The sequence below is a fragment of the Pantherophis guttatus genome, chromosome 3 (genome assembly GCF_059756535.1).
Source record: "Pantherophis guttatus breed Tessera chromosome 3, ASM5975653v1, whole genome shotgun sequence".
In the NCBI taxonomy this organism is placed as follows: Eukaryota; Metazoa; Chordata; class Lepidosauria; order Squamata; family Colubridae; genus Pantherophis; species Pantherophis guttatus.
In genome coordinates, this window is record NC_142065.1 from 42,171,084 (window position 1) to 42,195,567 (window position 24,484).

The window sequence follows — 24,484 nt, forward strand, 5'->3', positions numbered from 1 at the left end:
ATTGCACATCTAAGGAAATCTTCCACATTTAATATTGTAGCTATTTATTTAGAATCAGACCATAAGAGAAATTCCATTTATATATGAACACAATTAATATTTAATGTTCAGTAATGTATTTAGAAATATATAGGAATGCCTGGTATCTAGTAGGTAGTTGTAATTACTTTCAATTACCTTTTCCATTTGATATTACGGATTACTGTTATCTGGTGAAATAAATATAATCAGAAATGAATCCTGTATTTTATATTTTAATTTTATTAAATACACATGTGAATACTTGTTTAGCCACAAGGTATAAATACTGCTAGATTACTTTGAATATATGCTGCCAAGTACTAAGGTGTCAGTCCCAAACCAAGACTGACACATGGTGATTCTTTTAAGAAGTTGATTGTTTTACACCAATAGACAAAAACTTGCCAAACTGAGCATTCTACTGTCTTCATTTACAATATACTCTGTGAACTATTAGGAAATATTTTCATCTTCTTTCTCTCAAACATATCTGGGCTGAGTTGCTTCTTACTCCTTTGAAATGCACCTCTCCCTTCTGGGAATCCACCTCCTTACTACTTTCCACCACATAAGGTTGCTACTAGACATTTACTGCATTTTAAGAATAGCAGTTAACAGACCTTACTAGACCATTGTTAAATCTTTAAAAAATGCTATTTACTGATCTGCTGAATATCAAGCTGTTACTTTCATAAAATCTCAACCTGATAAACTCCAATCCTATGCCACCAGGGTGCCACTATTTTAAGAGCTACATTAACTAAGTTTATTTCTTTAAACAGGAAAACCTTTCTCCAAGTTTGTGAAGAGGCCTGACAAAACACTTCTGTTAAGTGTGTGAAATAGTACTAGCCATATTTAGAGAAGACAAATATAAATTTCATTTACATCATTTTGTGGTTAAATTTGCAAAGGTATCTCTTTTCTGAATATTGTGATGTGAAAATATAAGGAGAGGAACACATTCAAGGAACTTTCAGAGTAAACCAAACCATGATACTATGTTTTAATTAAGGATAGAAATTGTACAATTTTGGAAGTTTCAACAATGTTCAACTTAGAGAGATACTTGGGCAGACTTTGACAATGCTTTCAGGTCCAAAAGGCATTTGGCAATGTTCTCCTTCTCCTATAATATAGAAAAGAAATTAACATTTAAGTTTAAAGAACCTACAAAAAATATTCAAGATCTGGAGGTTCACTGCAGCTTTATGATTCTATACAATTGGCTTCTATACAAATACAAATTACATACTATTAAATGTACACAAACTTTAAAACATTTAGTCTTGACTGAAAATTAGAATTTAAAATCAAGAATGAGGTTACTTAAACTGCATTTGACCTTTCCAAAAATCAGTATTAAAAGAAAAATCATCTACTGATCAGATATAAAACTATACAAAAAATAAAAACATACATGGTTCTTAAATAATTCAGGTCCATGAAGGAAAAATGTAACATAAAGAAACCCATTCCTAGAGAATCTAATTGATATCATGAAAAATATTTGGCTCTTTACCCAATCCTCTCAATCAAAAATTGTGCTATCTTAGAATGTAGAGATATAAGATTTATGAAGACTACCCTAGACCAATTTCTCTGTATTTAGAATAAAAGCATTTTGTTAAAGCATACTATTGCTATATGAAGTAATCTTTTCAGCATGGACTGATATGAAAAAAGATAAGACAATTTTATGAGGAAAAAGGATGCCATATCATATTTTCAGTTTTCTCCATTTTGAGCTAAGGAAAACATAATTAATCATGCTTTTCTATCACAATTACAATGGAAAACTATCTCCAAACACAGTAATTAATCTCAATTTTTTTTAAAAAAGCTAAGAAAAACAGAAGTTATAGTTGATAACTATTCATTTAAAGTAAAATCCGTTTTGGGCCTCTAGAGAAATAATTGCAATCTATTAATTTTATACAGAAATATTTTAAAAAAACCTCCCACTCCAAATTCCAATGGAGTTCCACATACTTTCATATATGCTTAACTATGATTTGTTGAATAACTCATACTTGGCTGAGTCTATAAGCCATGTTTTGCCAAACTTGCAAAATAAAGAACAAAACAAAGCAGTTTCACTTAGTAATTGGGGCTAACATGGCTCTTAGCCCCAATTGAATGATTTGACAAATAAGTTAAAAATTAATAGTTGCCATTCTAATAATGAATGACAGTGAAGTTCCCAATCTCTACAGGGTGGAGATTGGTGAAGATTTTGAGGTATATTATTGGGGGTGTCACTGCGTTTTTGTATTTGTCAGCTGGGCTCCCATTCTAAGCTTTACAATAGATGCAGAGCTTATCTCAGAAGCCACTGCGCATGTCCACATTTTTTCTTCCACATTCTTTCACTTTCTTCTAACTTTCTTTGTTCGCCTGCCAAGAGGTCCGGCAGCAACGCTGTCAAGATGTAATTAATTAGCTAGTAAGATGTTTTTTTTTTACTTCTTTATAATAAAATGTGTTTATTAGAATATATCTCGGTTTTATTTTATTTTCGTAAAGTATACTCCAAGGGAAAGGTCACGATCCATTCTCTAATCAAGGTGCAATTACCCAAAAGCAGAATGGGATTAATTGCCACCCTGACATGGGGCTCTCCGAAAATAGCTGCCATGGTCACCATGACACACATATTATTAGAAAGAAAGCTTTTTCCCATACTTTCTTTACTTTTAAAGAATGAGAATCTCAATTTATGTTTGTCTTTAACCCATTCCAAATAACAGACTGTCATCCATTACTTTGTAATAATGATTTTGAAGAGTCCAGCTGCTATGGAGAATCCAGTAAAGAAGTCTGTAATTTGTTTTACAGCTTGCTATATTTAAAATAAAATAAAAGTACCAAGATTGAGAAAGGAGCCTGGCATCTAGTTGTTTTCCTGCCTGGTCATTATTTTCAAAATGGAAAGTTGATATAATTCTTATTTGTAAAAACAACACATCACACAGCAACTTTAAAAGTAAAATAGCACTTATCCATAGGCTTAACATTGTAGCCCATGACAGCCATTTGTGACACTCACAATTTTCCCTTAAAATTTCAGTAGTCCCCACTGGTCCAAAAATATTGCTTATTCCTCAATAAGTATTAATGGGTAATATCTAAGAGTTGCTTTTGTTTGTATGTCTTGTATACTTCAGAAAAGATGTACAAAGAGACTGTATGTTTTGAAATTAATTCAAAGCTACACTGGATTTCAGAACTGTAGGATATCTTTAGAGCAGCCAAGCAACATTTTTTTAGACTTCTGTGTGATCACAAATGCAGCAGTGTCTCTTTCCAGTCTGTGGAAGCTTGAAAAAAGACATGGTTGCCTTACAGGAAGGTTTCTCAACGTGGTCCATACTAACTTCCAAAGGTAAATATTGGGTTATTATTGTAGTACTACTATTAATTAAAGCAATATTTATTATTTCCATATATATTTGGAGATCAATTAACAATCTGAAACTTTATGAAGACGTTGATGAGGTGAAGAGTCTGCAAGTCCAGCATATATTCTGAAAACCTCTTCTAAAACCTTTTCAAAGAATAGGAAAGGTAAAGGTTTCCCTCGCACATATGTGCTAATTGTTCCTGACTCTAGGGGGAGGTGCCCATCTCTGTTTCAAAGCCGAAGAGCCAGCGCTGCCTGAAGACATCTCTGTGGTCATATGGCCGGCATGACTAAATGCCAAAGGCGCACGGAACGCTGTTACCTTCCCACCAAAGGTGGCCCCTATTTTTTTACTTGCATTTTTTACATGCTTTCAAACTACTAGGTTGGCAGAAGCTGGGACAAGTAACGGGGCTCACCCCATTACGCAACACTAGGGATTCAAACTGTTGAACTGCAGACCTTTCGATCAACAAGCTCACCGTCTTAGCCACTGAGTCACCTCGTCCTTTTTCAAAGAATATGTGACATTAAAAATATGTAGCATATACTTATTACATGTATCAACACCACAGACTGAACAATACAGTACACATGACCACAAATAGATTTTGATTAAAATGGTTCAACAAAATACAAAAGGGTAAAATCAATAAAATGAAACATTAATTTTTAGATCAAGAAGATGCATCTATCACCCAATTGGATAGATATATTTTTTTCACTGTGGAGTAAAGGAAGGGAAATCTAGTGGCTTTTCTAGCAGTAAAATGGCCACAAACCATCTGTAAGGGAATATTTGCTAAGTACCTGTTGGGCTGAAACACTCTGCCAAACACTTTGTTCTACCCAGTTGATCATATGATCTCGTTCCATACGCCTCTTGAGCTGCTGTAATGCAATTTGATAGTCTAGCCTCTTCTTCACCTCCCTGGATACAGTGAGAAGCCTTTCTCTATAGTTGGTCTCCAGGATCATAGCAATATTGTTCTAGAGTCACAAGAAAACGTGAGATTTCTTATTATTTTGATTATAATATTTATGTGATATATAAGAATGAGTATGTGGTTGAAACATAAATATGTTCATGCATACAGATGCAAAGGAATGAATGTAAATAAAAAAAGCATAGTTGATTTAATTATTTATAATGAAAGTGATATAACTAATGAAAAAAACATAAGTGGTGATAGACCATGTTCTGTAATGTGCAAGCATAGAAAATTACACAAAGAAAGGAAGACAATGGAAAAATAAGTGTGAAAATAGGACAGCAAGACATATCAATCTTGTATGAAAAGTATAAGATGATTAAGTGTAGTTCACAGAGCAGAGGGTACCTGGATGAACCATTCTTGTACTTTTTAGTACTTAACCCATGTAAAGTTTATCAGAATAGTCCAGCTATAACATGACTAAGGTATGAACAAACTAAGTACTACTCTCATAAATCACAAGTATGATCATAAAAATGAAACCATGTATTCATTATTATAATAGTTACCAGAAGGCTGTGTTCTAGAGTGAGGGAAGATAACTTGATAACATCCAGAAGTTTGGATTTTAATTCCTGTCAGCCCTAGCTGGTTTGGACAAGAAAAGTGTTTGTGAGAGTTGTTTCCAAGCAATTTTTAGCATCATCCCATTTCCTACTTTACCCGCTTGGCATCAAAGAGATAGCGGCGACCCTCAATTCTCCATTGTTCTTTCTTCTCCTCCTCAATTCCCTCCTGGCATCTATTTATAAGATGACTTTTAAAGTTCTCGTAAGCATCACGTTGCTCCTAAAATGAGAGACATATAAGCCAGTTTAATCCTAAAAGAAATCAAAATGTTCAGTCTTTTGCTACATGCCAATTTTACCTTAATACAATACTATTGGCAAAAGAAAGTATAATTATTATTCTGAAAAAAAAAATGAAGTTGCTGATTGACAAACACTAGCAATTTAACATCATAGGCTACATTCAGATTGAATTCTGGTTTAACCGTTAACAAGCAGAATACAGGTGGTCACTGCTCTCATTTGGTTCCTTCTACCAGCAAGAATAACCAAGCACATAAAGATGGTTACGTTTATTTCATTTATATAATACACAGAACAGTGGTTTGTTAGAAGAAACTAGAATCATTAAGACCTATTTTCTCATTTTATGAGATAAACACAGCAGACTTCCCAGTTCATATAATATTGAATACTACAAGAGACAGTATTGCCTCTCCCATTAGTTAAACAGAATACTGTTTAAGAATACAAGAATACTGGCTGCTTATAATTAAACAGCTGATTATAACAGTTTATTTATTTATTTTTGCATTTGCATTTATTTTTCTCTACTTCAACATTTATTTGCATTTATTTTTCTCTACTTGAACAGATAAGTAATATCTGGGCCTATAATCCTGACTCAGATAACAACACTCCAATGGCATTTCTTAATTCTGGAGAACAGTTCTAGTAATAACACAGACACACACACAGACACAGACACGTAGAATATTTAGGTACATTAAATTCTGTAAGAAATTTTATTGGGTAGTTTTATTATCTCCTTGAAAATCTTGACATGTGCTTTCCAAGGACATGTGTGGCAAGGTGACAGAGCCTTGTCTGCCAATGGACCAGCCACTTCTATCTCTCTCCCCACACATCTCTCTGCCCTTTCAACCAGGCCAGCACTGAGAGAAAAAGAATGATGAAAGTCAACTGGAACAGCGAAGGTGACAGCAGAGTATAGGCAGTCAAAAGAGGCAAGTGGGGAGAGGTGAAGCAGAGGAGGTTCAAGTAGAACAAGAGATGAATGAAGTCCTTGTCTAACAACCACACAGTTGTGGCCTAATGACTGCAATCTGGATTGCAAGGACTGCTATCACTAGACAGTGTAGCCATGTGATGCTTTGCTTAACAACTGCTGTTCTTAGTGATGCAAATTCCAGCTCCAATTAGGGCTGCAATCCAAGGACTATCTGCAAGAGGATTTTGAATAACATAAAAATTAGGATTGTGTTACAATCCTATACATGTTTGTCTAGGAAGCAGCTGGATGAAAATCATGGAATTAGTCTGTGTAAACACACACACGATATTTTTGTCAAACTCCTTGCCCTTAAAAATCTGGGCTTTGCAGGGCTGTACAAACCTGGATATTTGATAAGCTTTGGGAGGATGTTAGTTTGGGTCTGCCCCTGATGGATATCATTTTTATTCTATTGTTTTTGTCTTTTTTTGTTGCTGTTAATGCATTGTATTTTCCTGCAAATGATTCACAACCAGCCTACAGCAACTAGAAATCTCAGTAGTAAATAATTAAAATAGGAATTACAAAGGCCAAAGTTAAATTGGGAGCTATTTATTACAATAATAGTGCTTGCAAATACCAAAAAGTATTCTGTATTCTAAAGATCACTTTAAAATGCTTCACATTATGCAGAATATATTAAGTTATAATATTCCTGGGAATATACCTGCAACAAAATAAGCAATTCAACAAAGTATAATACAATTGAAGAACTATACTTACGTCCATTTTTTTGTCAAGAAAAGCTGCTACAAGAGGACCATACTTCTTAATTCCATAGATTATTAAACCCACAATAAGAACACTACTTATTGTTTCATGATTTATTACATAAATTTCTTTAGACAGGAAGTAGAGTGTCAGTCCAGTTGCAAGCATATATGGACCTAACAATAAGCAAAATATAATATTATACAGAAGGCAGAAATACTCAATATAATGGAAAGGATCTAAAATGATCCTCAAGAATATTGTACACATTATCTTTCCCTTGTATGTAAACTGCAAGAGGCAAAAGCTGTTGCTCTTGAGGCAGGTCACATAAGCCTGAAAGTGCAAACCTTAATTTGTCATTTTTTTCTTACAAAATTTCATCAAGATATAGCAGTTAAGCAAGTTTAATTAACATTCCTTTCAAAAATTAAAGTAATATTTCATGGACTTTATCATTTCACCACTTTCTCTAAAATGCTACTGGTTATATGAATCAGTGTTGACTCCTGGTGACTGCCTGGGAGAGCCTCTGTAGTTTTCTTGGCAAGATTTCAGAAGGGGTTTCCCATTGTCTGCTTCCTAGGACTGCGAGTGTATGAATAGTTAAGGTTATTTACTGTGCTTTTGCCTAAGGTAGGTTTAAACTTTACAGACTCCCCATTTCTTAGCTTGGTGCTAAATCACTATACCAAATGGCATCTGTAATTGTAATAGAGTCAACTTGTAATAGGGCTTTTCCGCTATAGCAGAAGGGCTCTGCTATATTAATCTTGAAATGAGTTGATAAATGCACAGGCCTAACTACAAAAATATCTGTCATTTTTTTTTAAAAAAATTACAGTACTGTTTCTTCCTCAGGAAAAACATCCCACCAAGTCAGACAGGGTGGCTGTGCCCCAGGTCCCATCCCTTAATTATTGTCATATATTGGGACCTAGAAAGCATTTCTTCTCCATTCCTGCTCCTGCCCTGTGGAACACCATTCACTCAGAAGCCCAGAAGGCCTTGGCATTTCTGCAAATATTGGAGAATATTGCAAATAAGGGTAAAACCCAGAATGCTGATATGTGGGATTGTGTCGCCCCAGACTGTCAGTTTTTATTGTGGTTGACTATTTGCTAACAGTAAATACATGCATTTAAAAATTCATTGCACAAGCCTGCATTTGCCACAAATATGCTTAAATGCATAATTTAAAAATAAATTCCTAGTATTTATCATTTCACCGCCAGTAATTAGTATAATAAAATATCCTTCCGTTAACGACAGCACTTCAATATTCCCTAATGCATATATAAAATACTTTGAAAAATAAGAAATTAAGTGTACTAAATAAACACTAGAATAGTTTCAAAGGTATACCTGTGACTCCTGTTTTAGGATACAAAAATTGGAAAAATTCTTCAGGGATTATTCCATGGCGAACTTTTCCACCTTTCTCTGGAAGAGCTGGCACTGGAGCCAAGCGCTGTTGACTTGTGTGAAGTGATCTTGATGCATGAAATATGCTGTAATTTAAAAAGTTATTTAATAACTTTGTTAAATAAATCCAATTATTTCAGTTCATATTGTTTTCTTGACAATATTCCCAAGTATGTCTGTTATTAAAAGAAAATCTGATTTTCTAATTTGCCTAGCATAGTATATCATTCATTATTTGTTAGCCATGCTTTGCCATAGGAGAAGCCGGCATATTTCTCAAACATTTGTAAGTACATTGCACCTTGCCAGGTTATGCAAATATAAACGTAACTTCCCAAATTCTTCACCTCCCAACTGAACTTTTACAATATTGGCCTCATGTTCCATAATTTTTCTAAAAATAATCAGGCAATAATCTTCAAGGGACATAAAATGCAAATAAAAAACCTTGCATATTGAATACTATGAATACACATACAATCTTAAGGAGAAATGCTAATGTTTTAATCCATTCATTATCACTATGCCAAGTTATGTCTGCACAAGAACATTTATTACAAAGACCATCTTTCCTATAGCTAATGGAGACCAGATTTGAATAATGGATCCTCCTTCACAGTACGTTTTGCAAAGCTGGATTACTTGTAGCCAGAACAATTCACTAAAGCAGGTTTTGTTTCCCATGTTTTGTGATAATAAATCTGCATCAATGTATAAACCACAGTAAAGGTGGTGAAGAGTCGCAGACCAACCGCAGGGTTCATTGCAATTTCCTTAATTTCATCTAAGGCTTTCAATCAAAAGGCCTTTGCTATCCAAAATGATGATGACATTCAGATGGCATGTGTCTGTAGAGATTCTCAGTCATCCAGGTCATGGTTGTCCCAAAGGTTCCCGAATGCCATCACTCTGCTTAACAATTAATTCCCACAACAGTGTCAAATAATTTAGTAAGACGGTATTACTGTTCTTCTCCTCTTCCTTACAAGTATCTCTCTCTTCCCACTTATTACTATAACCATGTTGCTTGTATCTTCCAATTTATATTGTTTTTGTTCCCTGGTACGATTTCATAGCTTATTAGTAACCTTGACTATCACTAAGTGTTGTATCTTTTTATTCGTGATGAATGCATTTTATTCTCTTTATGTACACTGAGAGCACTTACACAAAGACAAATTCCTTGTGTGTCCAATTCCAATAAAAGAATTCAATTCAATTCAATTCAATTCAATAATCCTATTCTATTCTATTCTTATTCTATTCTAAAAACTGGACTTTCTTGTTTTCTCTTTGAAGGGGTTTCGCTTCTCCTTCAGCTCTGACAAGATAGGAATCCTTCCATTCCCCACTATCCTGTCAGAGCTGAAGGAGCTTCTTGAAGGAGAAGCGAAACGTCCTCAAAGAGAAAACAAGAAAGTCCAGTTGCCTCCTGAAAAATAGCACCTTTTGGGACAAATGGCGTGTGGTTCACTTGAGGCGGCAGGAACAAAAACCGGTATCCTTAACAGAGAAGAGGACCCAGATGCCCTGCTGCCTTTCAAGGCCATCAGCGCGTCTCATTCCCTTTCCCACTGACCCAGCTATACTCACCCCGATGACAGGGCGGGTAGAGCCACCGAACTCTTCAGGCCGGCAGGGGCTGCAGAGAGAGAGAGAGAGAGAAAAAAAAGCAGATCAGGTCACAGTGCAATCCTCCCCACCCCCCCGGCTTCGCGCCCCTTGGGCCACCCCTCTCTCATTCACTCACCCAGGGCACGCAACGCCAACCGAGAGAACATCGCGCCTTGCCCCTCACAGCCCGACGTCCCTGTGACCCCCGGTCACAAAACTAAAATGGCCGCCCCCGTCCCCAGATTCTCGCGAGAAAATCGGACTCGCGCTGTCTCCTCTTAGCTCCGCCTCCGACTCAGGAGCTATCACCATAGAGCAGAAGTCTTCAAACTTGGCAGCTTTAAGACTTGTGGACTTCAACTAGCTGGCTGGAGAATTCTGGGAGTTGAAGTCCACAAGTCTTAAAGCTGCCAAGTTTGGGAACCCTTGCCATAGAGCTACGCCAAGACAACTGAGAGTTGTTAAAAAAGCTTGGGGGCGGGGGAATACCCGCCGAGTTTTAAAAACTTTTTAAAAAAAGTTCGACAATCACAGGGACATCTATTGGTGAATGCAGGACTATGTTTCGTTGATGCTGAAATATTATGCTCTTTTTCGATCTTGAGTTTGTGGGGAAATCTGATAAGACCATTTTAAACAATTGGAAAAGTGACAGTGGTTCATACTACCCCACAACTTAAATATATCATTGCGCTCATTTTTTCCAGGTTGTGGTTGAGATCAATTCAAGGCAAGCCGATGCCACTTTTATTTATCTATAAAACACGTCTCTTGTTACCTCTAAACGGAACCTCCAAAGTTGTCATAATCAAAACCAAAATAAATGAGCAATTATGTAAAATAAAAACATTCCCCTGCCTTGCACAGCTGAAGGTGAAATTTTATTTATGAACACTTGGTAAAGTAATGTACCAGGAAGTCTCAAGGTACAGCTATTTAGAACAATATAGTAGGATAGCCGACTTCCAGAATTCAACATGATTACAGCCATCTAATCCATCTACCCAAGTCTTACAATTGTTTCTGATAAATGTCAGTTCAAATTACATTGATAGATTGGAGATGAATACTACAGATAGAATGCAGTTTAACATTTTCACTTAGACTTTGGAGTGGGGGACACCTGGCCTGGCAAAAGTACTTATGAAAAGTATCTTGGAATAGTAGTTGATTGCATATTAGTATAGGACAGTAGTGTAATACAACTACAAAAAGGGAAGGTTTGCACTATGATATGACATTTTTTATCATTTTGACATCATGATTCATAAATAATAGCTACCTATAGGCCTGTCCTCCATCATTCCAAAGTATGGCTACAAAGCCATGCATTCATATAAGAAAGTCAAGTCTATAGGAATATTAAAATACGATTTCTTTTAATAGCATTCTCCATGATATGTTCAAATGCAGGCATGGTAGCCATCTGTACTTTAATTTGAATTCTTGCACTGACAAAAGGTTAAGCTCCATAATCCATGCCTTAATTCTTCAGTTAAAGCGTCTTCTATTTCAGTGTTTCTGAACCTCTGAAATTTAAGTGGAGTGAACTTTAAATCTCAGAATTCCCTAACCACATGGGGAATTTTCTCTAACAGGGAAATTCTGGGCGTTGGTCCACACAACTTAAGTTATTGAGGTTGAGAAAACATTGGTTCCTATTCTCTATTGGTTCCTATTCTGTTTTAGAGTTTGATTCTGTAGTCTCGGAGAATACCGCAAGAAAAATCTTTTACTGTCTTGACTCCCTCCTGGAAGGGAATCTTGGAAGTTCTCGCGAGATTCTGGCTGCGGAATTCTGGGAGTTGAAGTCCATACTGTTTAAATTGCTAAGATTGAGAAACACTTGGTTCCAGCTCTATAGAATTCGATTATACGGTCTAGGAAAATATCGCGAGAAAAGCATGCACAGGCTTGAATTCCGCCTTGAGGGTATTTTGGAAGTTCTCGCGAGATAAGGGAGAGTACTATCGGGGCGGTAAGAGTGTCTTTTTTGGAACACGTGGGCGTGCTTAGAGTTTGTTGGACCGCATTTCACTGCTGCACCTATGGAAGAAACCAAGGCGAGTCCCGGCCATGCAGTGGAGGCAGAAGCCGGACCCGAGTGGAATATTCCGCCCAACGCTCCCGCCTGTATGGAGCGCCACCTGGACGGGGCCCATTACCGAACAGGTACCCCACGAGTGTTTACCAAGGAGGTGTCCCCAGGCGCCCTTTGTTACAACTCATCACCATCGCTGCCTGGGAATAATGACAGGTGTAGCCCCGAACGTCTGTAGCCTGCATTTCAGAGATCTTGCAAGCTTTTACAGGGTGAGGGTGGCTGGGGATCCGAGATGTCGTATGCCTTGTGGGTGCCCACGTTATCTTTCTCGTGAACTCCGCTGTCAGCTGGAGCCTCTTTTAAATTGGCTATTTTTGCCATGTGAGCCGAGTTTCATTCTGTTAATATACACTGCTCAAAAAAAATAAAGAACACAAGCAGAAGACATCCGAGATCTGAATGAATGAACTAGCCTTATTAAATACTTTGTTCGTTAAATACAGTAGTTTTGTGTTCCCTTTATTTTTTTGAGCAGTATATTTATGTAGTATTCATTATACACAATTTTAAATATGTCTTCTTTGATGTCTTTATAATTTTTATTTGCTTTTTTTAAAAGAATGACAGAAACCCAACAATTATCCTGTGTTGTTCTGAATCACTACAGAGTATAAAACTTACTGTAGGATCAGTCTTCCAACATTTCAAACTCCAGTTATCCTTGCCTATAATCCCCATCCTTCATAGCAAGTGATCAGGATTGACAGTGGCAGTTGAAGAAATCCTAGTGTGATGTAGGCAAGGGTACTCTAGTCTAGATCAGTCGATTTCAAAGTGTGATTCCAAATAATATTTTAAACTGTCTGTCTCAATTTTGAATACAGTAAATATAGATATCGCCTGGCTATATGAAAGTTCTTTGAGGTTCTCAATCACTTTTAGGAATGTAAACTGCTAGTAGCAACCACTGTGCTTTAGTCTGCTTCTATAACTGTGTATTAAAGTATTCATGGGTAGTGCATTATTCATACATCTGGACACCATTCAGGAAAGACAGCTTTTCTCCATACGTGAAAACATACACACACACACACACACACACACACACACACACACACACACACACACGAATGTTGATTGAAGGGCACCTCTGATGCTCAGGAGGCATTTTCATCATTATTAAAAGATGGATAAACTTTTGTCATTAAAAAATCAGATTCAAACCTTACCAGAGTTGAACAATCCTCTGGTCTTTTTTTAGTTATAAAAAAATCTTAAGTAACAGTTTGGTGAACTCTTGAGTCTAAATTTTCACCTTGGCAAATAGCTAGATTATCTTTGAATGAACTCCCTTCTATTACTCAGATATTTTTAGTGCCATCATGAAATATACTTTTGTCCTCAGCATTTCATTAGTTCTTCATATTTTTATACTTTATACATAAACTCATTATATTCTTTTTGGTAAATTGAGAGTATATGCAAAAGAAGCCTATACTTCCCGCCCTCACTATGAGTAGAATCCAAAACTGGACTAAGAATTTAAGAACATCATTCAAGACAAAACTACATTTTCTTTATTGGAACAGTTCTCTGCTGAAGAATAAAGTTCCTGGGTAAAATGCAAAACTCAATGTTTTATTCATTATACATTAAAATATTTATTACACTAATCTGTTTTAATTTTGCTTTTCAGATGGTTCTCTGCTCCTGGGAGCATCCAGTTTGAGTGGTCGTTGCTGGGTTGGTTCCATTTGGGTATTCAAAGATACATCAAGAGCTCCTAATGAAGGTTTTTGCTCTGCGGGTGTTCAAACTGAAGCAGGTATAGCAGATCTGAAGTGGGTAGCAGACAAAGGAATCTTGGTAGCATCAGATTCAGGTGAGTGTCAAAAGATATTTGTCTCCTGAAACTTGTTAGAGTTGAAAGATAGTGTCAAAGATAGAATGAAATTTCCTAGAACCTGTTGATTCAAGAATGTTAAAAACTACTTCCCATATTGGAAGAATCACTTCCAGAAAAATAGCAGAATGATCCTACAGAAAATCAGAATATTCTGGAGGAACTGGACAATGGAGTTTGGATGCAAGCTTGAGATTTTGCTTTCTTTCTTTCTTAAAGCCAGTGACAAATTAAAAGTGTCTGCTTCTCTCTGCCTTATCTGTTCCGTGTGTGTGATTTAGCCAAACAATCAATGATGTAAAAATTATTGAAGGTTCTTGTGAGTACTTGAGTAATTTCTTTCTTTTTTTTGTAATGAAGCTACGTTTTATTGTAGTTTAGGGTATCCCATATTTCAATGAACATTTGATGGAACAAATCAAAATACCACATATTGGCAACTTGGTGACTATTTAATTTCGACACACTGCTCAGTACTGAAATCGTTCAGGGACTTAACAGTTGAATATTTTTTCTAAATGCAAACATTAGAAACATTGAACATAGGAAACTTAAACATTTAAAAATAACTGTTGAAAATCAACTTTTAAATCCTGACAGAAACATATGTGCTTTAAATGGGTTTTTAAAAAGCTAATGGAAATATTAGGCCCATCTCTATAGGAAATGTGGTCCAAAGAGCTGAGACTGTAAAAGAGAAGGCTTGGTTCCAAATCAGACAAACTCTTAGCAACTTTAGCCACACTAAGGTAGACAATCTGTAAAAGCATAGATGTTCATGTGAAATGAGGTGTTCCGTCAGATAGCTTGGATCTAAGCCTTGTAGGGCCTTAAAGGTCATAAGAGGTACTTTGTATTTTGCCCAGAAACAAAATGACAACTGGAGTACTTTAAGCCCAGGTGTAATGGTCTCTACATTCTTACCAGGACAAGCCCAGCTGCCAAGTTGTATACAAACTGAAGTTTCAGGACTAAGACAATCAAATAAGGCAAGCTGCAGTGTATGAATTTGACTTTCTTCTCTCCTGTTCCTCAGGTGCTCTGGAATTTTGGGAGCTGGATGAGAATGAGACTCTGATAGTGAACAAATTCTGTAAATATGAGCATGATGACATTGTGACAACTGTGAGTGTTGTTTCCAACAATACACAGGCTATCAGTGGCAGCAAAGATTTCAGGTGACTCTTGTGCTGTTGTTTTTCTGCTTTATATAAAAACATTATGTTTTTTCATAAACCTGATCTAACTTTTATGTCTAGTGTGAAGATCTGGGATATCCCTCAACAAACAGTACTCAGCACATATAGAGGTAAGAGCCAAACTGGCCAAATATTTCCTTACTCAATTATTTCATCTTGCCTTTCTTCCCAAGTAAATTGCAAGCGATTCACCTTTGTCCCAGTGTATCCTCATATGGGAGGTTTGAGGACAGTTATATCAATCTGATCTAATAAACTTCATGAATGAGTAGAGTTGAATCAAAATGTCTTCCTTCAACACACTGGTGTCCAGTTACTTTCTTTTCTCTATTTACAGTCAGTGCATCTGAGTTTTGTCATAATTTGTACTAGGTATGATTGACAACTTGGCAGAAGATTGGTGTTCTTTCAGACCCCCAGTAGTTTTCAAAAATCAATTTTTGTTGTGAAAGAGTTACTATTTTTCAAGTGGTCTTATCAATCCAATTTTTTTTAGCTGAATTCATCTCAGTGGGGTGAAGACTATGCCATCCATGGTGGACAGGACTGGACAGGGAGTTTGAAAGGAGTAGTCATGTAGCTGCTGCTTTTCCTTTGTGTGAGTCATGTTTCAAGTTCTGTCCAGCATGGATTGGAGACAGAAAGTTATATGAAATTTTTGGATTGCTCAGGTATTTAAAATTTACTGCAAAACAATGATGTGAAAAAAACAAGATATTAAAATCAGAAAGAGGCACCCCAATTTCAGTTTTTAACAAGGGTTATTACTCTACTTAGCTGATTCATGAGATGAATCAAAATTCTGAGCCATAATTGTTATTTAAGAGATGATCCAGGAATTTTTTTTTTAACCTCTTAATTTTTAAGTTAATTGTGGTGGCTCAAATTGACTAAAAGCATTCTCATTCCCACAAGATAGATTTCAGGCAGTTTCAATTAAAGAAAAATATCAAGGGGAATTCTTGGATTATTGAAATGCACTCAATTTAGGCTTTTGGCTACAAAACATTGCTTTTTACTGCAAAATATTAAGAATCTGAGTAGAATTCCACTGATTATATTTCTACAATTGTACTTGCTCTAAGTTGTCCAAATCAACAAAGCCACCAAGCACTTAACCATGAAATAATAAATCATATTTCATTATGAAGTAAAACCCCCCGAACTTCGTGTTTTATTACTCCCTTTGCACAAGGACTGTTGTCCAGCAGTTACTTCCTTGTTTACTTTTTGAGATTCTTTGAAAGTTATTTAAGAAGAAAAATTGTACTAATCAGGAAAAAGCATAAAGAAGCACTATGTTTTTTGTTCTATGCAGATTAATATATATACATTTTGCCCTATTTTTTAGCCCATTCTGGTCAAGTGGCCTGTGTGGCCGCCTGCCCTGGAAAGGATACAGTGTTCCTGTCCTGCGCTGAGGTAAACTCCACTTTTTAATTTCTGAATTACTGTAGACTTAACCTCTTTTTTCTCAAGGCAAAAGTGAATGGAATCTTAGATAGTGTCAAAGGGATGACAAGGATAATAGTACAGTATTGCAAAGAAATGGGGAAATGTGGAAAAACTGGAATGCCAGAGTATATTTTGGTTGACAATTTCACTTTTAATTCTGTTTTATTAATTTTGTACTTCTTTAGGATAGCAGGGTTTTACTCTGGGATACCAGATCTCCAAAGCCAGCATCTCGAATTGGTATGTCTCATATTTGATAGTTTTGGAAATGTTTCTCCTTTAAGTAGAAAAAATGTTGGTTCTTTCCCCTCCGACATAACCTTTGAGTAGGCTACTCCGTAGCCAGTTGGAAGGTCCTAAGAATACAATTTTTTAAGATACTCATACTCTCATATACTCCTGGGGACCCACTTCTTGGTGGAGGTGGATAGAGTATTTCATCCATTGCCATCAGAAGAAGACCCAAAGAAGCATCAGTATTTATTTATTTATTTTTTTGGACAGTTGGTATTGGCAAAAAGTTGGAAAAGGTTTAAATTTTTGATTCCAAAATTCTTTATGCCTAGTCTGTCTTTTTGGCAGGGAATGGACACATGTAAGATTTTGCCTGTCTAGGGTTGGATCTCTCCTTCCAGTCTCACAGGGAGAAGATGATAAATCTCAGGGAAACAGCCCAAGGGATCAAGTGACAGTACCCTGTAACTTTCAAATGTCAGTGAACTGTAGTTTCCAGCAGGAAACTGTTGGAGATCTTTATGATAAAGATTAGAGAGAAATGTGGTTGTTCCCCATGAAACAAATTTTTCTAACCATACATTCTTAACATTGATTGAATCACTGTCCTATGCAAAAATTATAATCACAAAATAAAGTTATGGTAGGAATGCTTTAAGAGTTTGTTTAATTCTTTCATGTATGGAGTCTATTCTCTGGTTTACAAGCCAGTCATTAGAGCAGTTTTATAGATATACAGAGTGGATATTAATGATCACTTAAGTTGTGGTTTGCACTCTCACTTTGAGTCAAAGCCTGGGACATTCACACTTGGCTTTAATTGTTAGTTGTGGAATGCAGAAATATAACATTATTCCAAGTCAGTAAAATGAGAAGAATGGGTTTGAGGTGAGATTGGGTAAGAGAGGCTCACTGCATGATGGAGTCAGATGGAGTATATTAATCTGCCCAAAACTAATGGTTTACCAGTATGCCTAAAAGCCAGCTCACACCCTAGTGCTTAGCATAGTTATTGGCAGCAGATGGTGTCACTTGAATCATGTAATTCAAGAAAGAAATCCAATTATGAATTGTAAAAATCTTTATGTTAAATTGTCCTTATTGTAGAAATGCATGCAGGATCCAGAAGTATTGTAACAAGTAATCTAATTAAGTGCTCAAGTGCTTAAGTGCTCTGGACAGCAGCTTTAAGTGTTCCCCTCACCCCTTTGTATCCCTGTCTTTTTTCTTAGATTTTGGCCTTCTAAAAGGAAAATCAAAAGATACAAAGTTGAAATAGTGTAGCATAAAATATAGGACTGTTTCACATTTCCTCTTAAATTTGAAAGGTCACTTATGGTCAATGATGCATTCACAAGCTAACCAACCTTCCATGGTGACTTTGGAAATAAAATTAGAGGAATTCCTAATTCTAATTCTGCCCTTAGATTCCCAAAGAAAAAGCAGAATATTAATGCAAGAAATAAATAAATGACTAAAACTTCTCTCAACCTATTTTTGTTTTAGGTAAAAATCAGGTACTTTTAGATAGATGAGTAAAGTCTTAAACTGCTTTTTTTAAATATAGAAATATGTTTAAAGGAAGAAATATCTATTTGTGTGTGTTTTATTTTGAATATTAGCTAGCAATCAGTTGTCTTCCATGAAACAGAAAGACTTGCGAACCTAATTATATTTTTTTCTGTCATTACATATATTCAGCTTGCAATGCCTCTTGTAATCTTTCTACCTCGCTGGCATGGCATCCACATCAAAATGACACTTTTGTTTTGGGTAAGGAATTGTTTTTTAAAAATCCTTTTTACATATTACATATTTTTACATATTAAATAACCATTTAACTACAGCTGTTTGTTCTCCATTGTTATTTCAAAGGTGACGAAAGTGGGATGATTGCACTTATAGACACAAAGAATCCAGATACCATCATCAGTTCAACTGTGCATTCCCGTAGTATCACAGGATTTGCTTTTTCTGCACACAGGTAGGACTGCGGTGTCAAAAAAAAAAATATGGAATTGTATGTAGTTTGTCTGTTACTTTTATTTACAAATGTATGTGCTGTTCACTCATGGATGTCAACTCATTCATGTGTATAAGTGTACATTATCTCATATTCATATGAGAGCCAGCGTGAAGTAATGGCTAAGGGGCTGGACTGGGAGTGAGGAGACTCAGGTTCTAGTCATAGAAGGTGGCTGAGTGAATATATGTCCCTATATAGTTTTTATCCTTTTAAGATTGTAAACCACCCAGAATTATTCTGTGGTAAGATGGATATCCAAGAAATTTTACAAATCAATTAAATAAATAAAAAAATGTATACCAATCTATATTGGATCAAATTGATAGATAATCTATAATCTATAATCTTCATGAGCAGGTTTTCATCCTGCAGTGGACTGATTCAGTCTCATAATAATTACATGTACACTCACTAGACAAAGAAAAGCTTTCTAAAAACTGTACAAACAGCACCATGAAAACTAAAAAGGCCTACTAATCTTGCCTTGCATTTACAAACACTATAAAAGCATTACAGCTTTTTCCCTTCCAAGTAGATGTAAAAATGGTTTATCTGTCAAAGGTGATAAAAAAGCTTCTTCCCTTTCCTGATGTTTTGTAAAATTGCTAAATCCAGAAGAATTTACCCATGGCCATTTGAATTTACAAAGATCTATGTTCCCTAATTCAGAAGTATATGGCTCTGGTTATAGGTTGTCACTTGGGACCTGGAAGATTAGTCTGCTTCAGTAGTCAACAGAAGGAGAAGTCTCTATGGAAAGTCTTTTTCAAGTTTACAGTTCTCTTTAGAAATTTGTCGTTCAGCTTTAGATTTGCCTTTTACACAAAGAAGGCTAAAAAATTACTAATTCTTCTAGATTCTGTGCAATATTTTCTTTTACTACAAATTTGATTTGGTATCTTTATTTTCAGTTGATGCTCTTTTGTAATGAAAAAGGACTTAATTGGTACGCTTGGCTAAAATTAAAATACAACAGTGATTTTACCTAACCAGATTTGGCTTTTACTAAGATATTGTTAATCTTTTAATTTCAGTTTTAAACTACAAAAGCTACTTTATCTTTGCTCATCTTGTGTTGTGTTGTTACAAAAAAAGGTTCTTGTATGTAAAGCTAATCCATTCATTCTCTCTGGAACTCACTAAATATATAGTGTAATTTTTTCCCCCACTTCAGGCAGTCTCTTTTATACCTCTCCTGTTGGATGACATTGTTTGCTTTATCCCTTAGTCTTTCCTGTATCAGTCATAAATATATCTCTGTGTCTGCTCACTTGCGTTGATCTGATAATTATTTCTGTTTCTTCCCCAGTTTCAACATACAGATTATAAGGTTTTCTTTGCTATGACATGTTTATTTATATGTCATTAATAAGCTCTCATATTTGTTTGTCACATTTAAACAAAAAACAGAAAAAAATATTGTATGTGTTAATAGAAGCTTTTTCTTCTAGTTCACCTCAACTGGCTTCTATCAGTGAAGATTGTTCTGTCGTTGTTCTTGACTCCAGTTTTTCAGAAGTGTGAGTTACAAAAGAGTTCAATCCACTTGCAGTTCTCTCAGTTTCTGTGCCATATAGTCATTTAGGCTCTCAGTGATATGATTGCCATCTTGGTTAAAAGTTGCATATATTTATATAAAAATAATTGTGTACTGCAGTTCATATTCAAATTGCCACCTCCGGTTAAAGTGATGATCAGAACAATGCATGCTTGTTTTTATCCTGGTTGGATCTTGTGGCCAAAGGCAAATCACCTGAGCCTCATAATTGGTCTACCAGGTTAATGAATCCGTGCAAGAGTAGAACAGAGTTTATCCAGAGTTTATTTATCCAAAGTCATCCCTGCACAATGAAAGCAGCTTGCATGTAGGATAATACAGTAAAATGAAGAATTCCATACAGTGTGTATTTTCTTCAGTTGGAAATTGGACGCTGCATTGCAGGGAGGTAGTACGTCTGTAGACTCTGTTCAGAACAGCTATCACCTCTATTCTAGACAAGAGAAAATTAGAAACTGTTGCTTACATTGATGCTTCAGAAATGGTTAAGGATTCCCTTCTCTGGAACCATTATATTATTTAAAATATTTATAGTCCACCCACTATCCACCAGGATCTTCAAATGGTGGAACACCAACATTATCTCCGCCATCTGAAGATCCCAATAGATAATGTGTGGACTGTAAATAGAGCGTATTCCTTTAGTTTTCACTAATAAGGGTTTATCTAAAATTGGGAAATTAAATGCAGACTGAAGCTGGATTTATGTCACTCTAATGGCTGCATATTTTGGGGGAAATGGGTGGGACTTTAGTGAGGAGAAGCCTTGTTTCCTTCCAGAAGCCCTTTCATTGGTTGATCTCTTCTGCATATGAGTCAAATAATAATGTCCTACCTTTTGCTACATGGAAAATGGCCCTTTGTGAACAGAGTAAAGCAGTTTTTGTTCATTGCCTTATTTCTGAAGGAGCATAGTCAATGTTTACAGATAACCTCATGTGGAATGCTTTCAAACATTAGTTTTTCCTCATTTTAGCAATTCACATCTTTTTCCTTGTAATTTTCAGGTAGTCTGGTATTAATAATTATTTATTTATGAACTCACCTGTGGATTTCTAAACTAACAGCAGAAATGTTTCCTATCTTTCCCAGTTTTAGGAATCGATCTCATCGAGATTTTGTAACAGGCTTATCGTGGTCTGCCTTGAATAAAAACTCATTGACAACAGTTGGATGGGACCATCAAGTTCTACATCACACAATACCAGTGCAGAATAACCACCGTTCTGGGAAAAACGATATTATCACTGCATAGTTTGTACTTCCTGGGTCCTTTCCTCTGGAATGGCTCTTTTTGTGGGGAGATATAACGGAGCTAAATAATACTCCAGCAAAGAATGGTCCTATAACAATTTCAAGTTAAATGAATGGGAGATGCCTTCCAGCTGCTTATTGCAGCCAGTCAAATTCTGCAAGAAACTGAAGTTTTATAGTGATTTGGACAATAGTACAAAAAGAATTGGTTTCATTTAATTTTTGTTGGCAATACTTTATACAACCTTGAAAATGTTGCAGATGCATATTTTTCTTTGTGTATTTTTTACTGTGGAATAAATCTTACAGGCCTTTCTGGATTTGCCTGCCAGATTTTGGTCAAATTTATAATTTAATATACTCAGTTCACATAGCATATACATCAGTTTAGTTGTGAGGCTGAATGCTTCAATTTGGCATATTCCAGTTGGGGGAATCTTCTAGTGTGAAGCAAAAAAAAAAAAATCTTTATCCAATTTCCTGATACAGAATTTCTTATACATTCAACTGTGCATAATAAAATCCGATAGTTTTCTTGAACAGCAACTCTTTCCATGGTTCTCTAGCATGCATTGCAGACAAAACCTCACTTGTAACAATAGCAAGGTGTATGCAAAATAATTTTTATCTTAGCTTTAGGATGTGCTTTTTTAAAAAAAGGGCCGGAGACAATAGTTGGGAAAAATGTTCTGCATAGCATATCTTGTTGGACCTGACCCAGCCTTCCAAGTTTCCTTTTCAAAGTCCACATCTTTCCCTAAAGCGAGGCCACTTCAGAAAGCAGCTGTATTTAGAACTTCCATAGTTTTTTTAGCAGATACTTAATATTTCACTCTACTCCCCTACCCCCGTCTTTGATAAGTAGTATAACAAAAATGGTATTATTGTAAGTTCTATGAATCTTAAAGTGCCGTTTGCCTTTAAGTTGTCTTACAATACTCATTAGAGAAGCCTTCCTAACTGGGCTTTCTCAAAACACATTGGGATTGCTCTTCCCATAGGATATGCTGGCTAAGAATTCTGGGAATTACAGGGCATCTGGTTAGGGGAAACTTTTCCTAGACACTGTTCTGCAGATTCCCTTGTTTGCTACTTGGCAAGAAGTCTTTGGATATGTTTATATTATGACTTCTCCTATTTTGGTTCAGCATTTAGGAATGCATGGAGAGAGGAGGGAGACACTTTGAATCTAATTGCTTTAATTTAGATTGTATAACAGATCCAAACAGCTGTGCATATGAATGGAAAAGGGAATTGGCTATTCTGAAGTTAGCGGACATTCCAGGATTCCTTGAGTATAAAAAGACTGAAATCTTGCAAACTCCTGCCTTCAGTATGAGCTTCCACATTTTTGGGAAAGGCATAGAAACAGGCAAGTTTGGTGTAAAATGTGTTGTTAGCTGTTGGGGTTGTCCACCATTGATTTCTAACCATGTATGTTTTTATAAATGTTATATTTTATTCACTATATTCAAGCCCAAATTTCATTCTGGAATAAAAATTATAGGCATATTGATGTGGCACATCATGGTTTTGTAATGAGATGCTAGGAGAACTTCTGGAGAAGGTAGAGAAACATAGTTATTTGATGTTCTTAACTATTGAATACTGTCCCATGACTTGTGAAATCTGAAATGCATAACAACCGTACTCAAATGGAAGGCAGTTTTTAAAATAAACCTCTTTGTTTTTAAATTTGTGACTTTTGTTTGAGTCTTGTCTTCTTTTTATATCTGCAGGTTTTAATAAAATTGGGGACTACAGGCAGTCCTCAATTTACGACCATAATTGAGCCCAATGAGAAATTTGTTAAGTGAGTTTTGCCCCATTTTACGACTTTTCTTGTCAAGTTTGTTAAGTAAATCACTGTAGTTGTTAAATTAGTAACACAGCTGTTAAGCGAATCTGGTTTCCCCATTGACTTTGTCAGAAAGTTGCAAAAGAAAATCACATGACCCCAGGACACTGCAGCTGTCATAAATATGAGTCACATGTCAAGCATCCAAATTGCAATCACATGACCATGGGGATGCTGCAAGTTCATAAGTGTGAAAAATGTTCATAAGTCACTTTTTTCAGTACCTGTATTACTTTTCAAATTGCATTGATAAATTTTGTCACTCAACCACAGTCCAAAGTTAAAACTGATTAAGTTTGCATTGGAAATGATCAAGATCCAAATGCTACTTTATTCCCATGAAATGTAAGATCAAACACCAAAAATGTTTGGTGGGGTGCTAATATTCATTGTGCTACACGAATATGGTCTAACTGTTCAGTAAATAATTGAAGCTTTTCTCCATTACCAGCAGTGGATATTTCCACTGTTGTACCACAAGGAGGCAGATTGTTACTATTTAGCTTTGCTGAATATAGTACTTTACTGCAATTTGCCCTATGTATCAGGATATTCATTCTTTATTTCAAAGAGGAACTATGGACCTTGTGCAGCCAGAGGATATCTCTAGCTAAGTAAAGTAACTATGTCTTTCAGACTACTACCTGAACCTGGATAAAAATCTTAAGGTCATTATTCCATGACATGCATCCTAATATAATAGAGAATAGGTGAAGGCTTTCTTCATTGTGACAATTCTTCAGGTATTTTGTTGATTCTTCAAGAAACGGAAAATGTTTGTTTAAATACATACAATATTTGTTTTTAATTTGTTTTTAAATATTTCATTCTGGCCAATATTATGCAGAGTGAAATAATTATTTCCCATGGTTTTGGAGATCATATTGATGCAGGAATTATTGAATCTCATCTGCACCTCTATAACTGGTTTGGCTCTGACAGACACAGACTTCAGAGGATAATTAGAACTGCAGAAAAAAC

At 35.8% G+C, this 24,484-nt stretch overlaps 2 protein-coding genes across 2 annotated transcripts; one reads left to right on the forward strand and one right to left on the reverse strand.

The window, feature by feature from the left end:
* Positions 1-1,013: 1,013 nt before the first annotated feature.
* Positions 1,014-10,302, reverse strand: ATP5PB (ATP synthase peripheral stalk-membrane subunit b). The gene is made up of 7 exons (XM_034414309.3): positions 10,109-10,302; positions 9,952-10,000; positions 8,299-8,444; positions 6,946-7,109; positions 5,083-5,208; positions 4,235-4,414; positions 1,014-1,150 (listed from the first exon to the last, which is right to left on the reverse strand). Exons 1-7 carry the CDS (start codon positions 10,137-10,139, stop codon positions 1,079-1,081), a joined length of 768 nt encoding a protein of 255 aa, XP_034270200.1. The 5' UTR covers positions 10,140-10,302; the 3' UTR covers positions 1,014-1,078.
* Positions 10,303-11,771: 1,469 nt separating this feature from the next.
* Positions 11,772-23,340, forward strand: WDR77 (WD repeat domain 77). The gene is made up of 10 exons (XM_034414310.3): positions 11,772-12,144; positions 13,713-13,898; positions 14,956-15,097; positions 15,179-15,228; positions 16,470-16,540; positions 16,759-16,813; positions 18,509-18,580; positions 18,683-18,791; positions 20,285-20,353; positions 21,484-23,340. Exons 1-10 carry the CDS (start codon positions 12,021-12,023, stop codon positions 21,644-21,646), a joined length of 1,041 nt encoding a protein of 346 aa, XP_034270201.2. The 5' UTR covers positions 11,772-12,020; the 3' UTR covers positions 21,647-23,340.
* The last annotated feature ends 1,144 nt before the right edge of the window (positions 23,341-24,484 follow it).

Excerpts from the sequence above, each read along its gene's own strand:
- ATP5PB (XM_034414309.3), bottom strand. The coding sequence starts at position 10,139 with ATGTTCTCTCGGTTGGCGTTGCGTGCCCTGG. Across the intron at positions 10,001-10,108 it reads GTTGGCGTTGCGTGCCCTGG|CCCCTGCCGGCCTGAAGAGT; the intron begins GTGAGTGAATGA and ends CTCTCTCTGCAG. Across the intron at positions 5,209-6,945 it reads TTCTTGACAAAAAAATGGAC|GAGCAACGTGATGCTTACGA; the intron begins GTAAGTATAGTT and ends CTCTCATTTTAG.
- WDR77 (XM_034414310.3), top strand. The coding sequence starts at position 12,021 with ATGGAAGAAACCAAGGCGAGTCCCGGCCATGCAGTGGAGGCAGAAGCC. Across the intron at positions 12,145-13,712 it reads CGGGGCCCATTACCGAACAG|ATGGTTCTCTGCTCCTGGGA; the intron begins GTACCCCACGAG and ends TTTGCTTTTCAG. Across the intron at positions 20,354-21,483 it reads GACTCCAGTTTTTCAGAAGT|TTTTAGGAATCGATCTCATC; the intron begins GTGAGTTACAAA and ends TATCTTTCCCAG.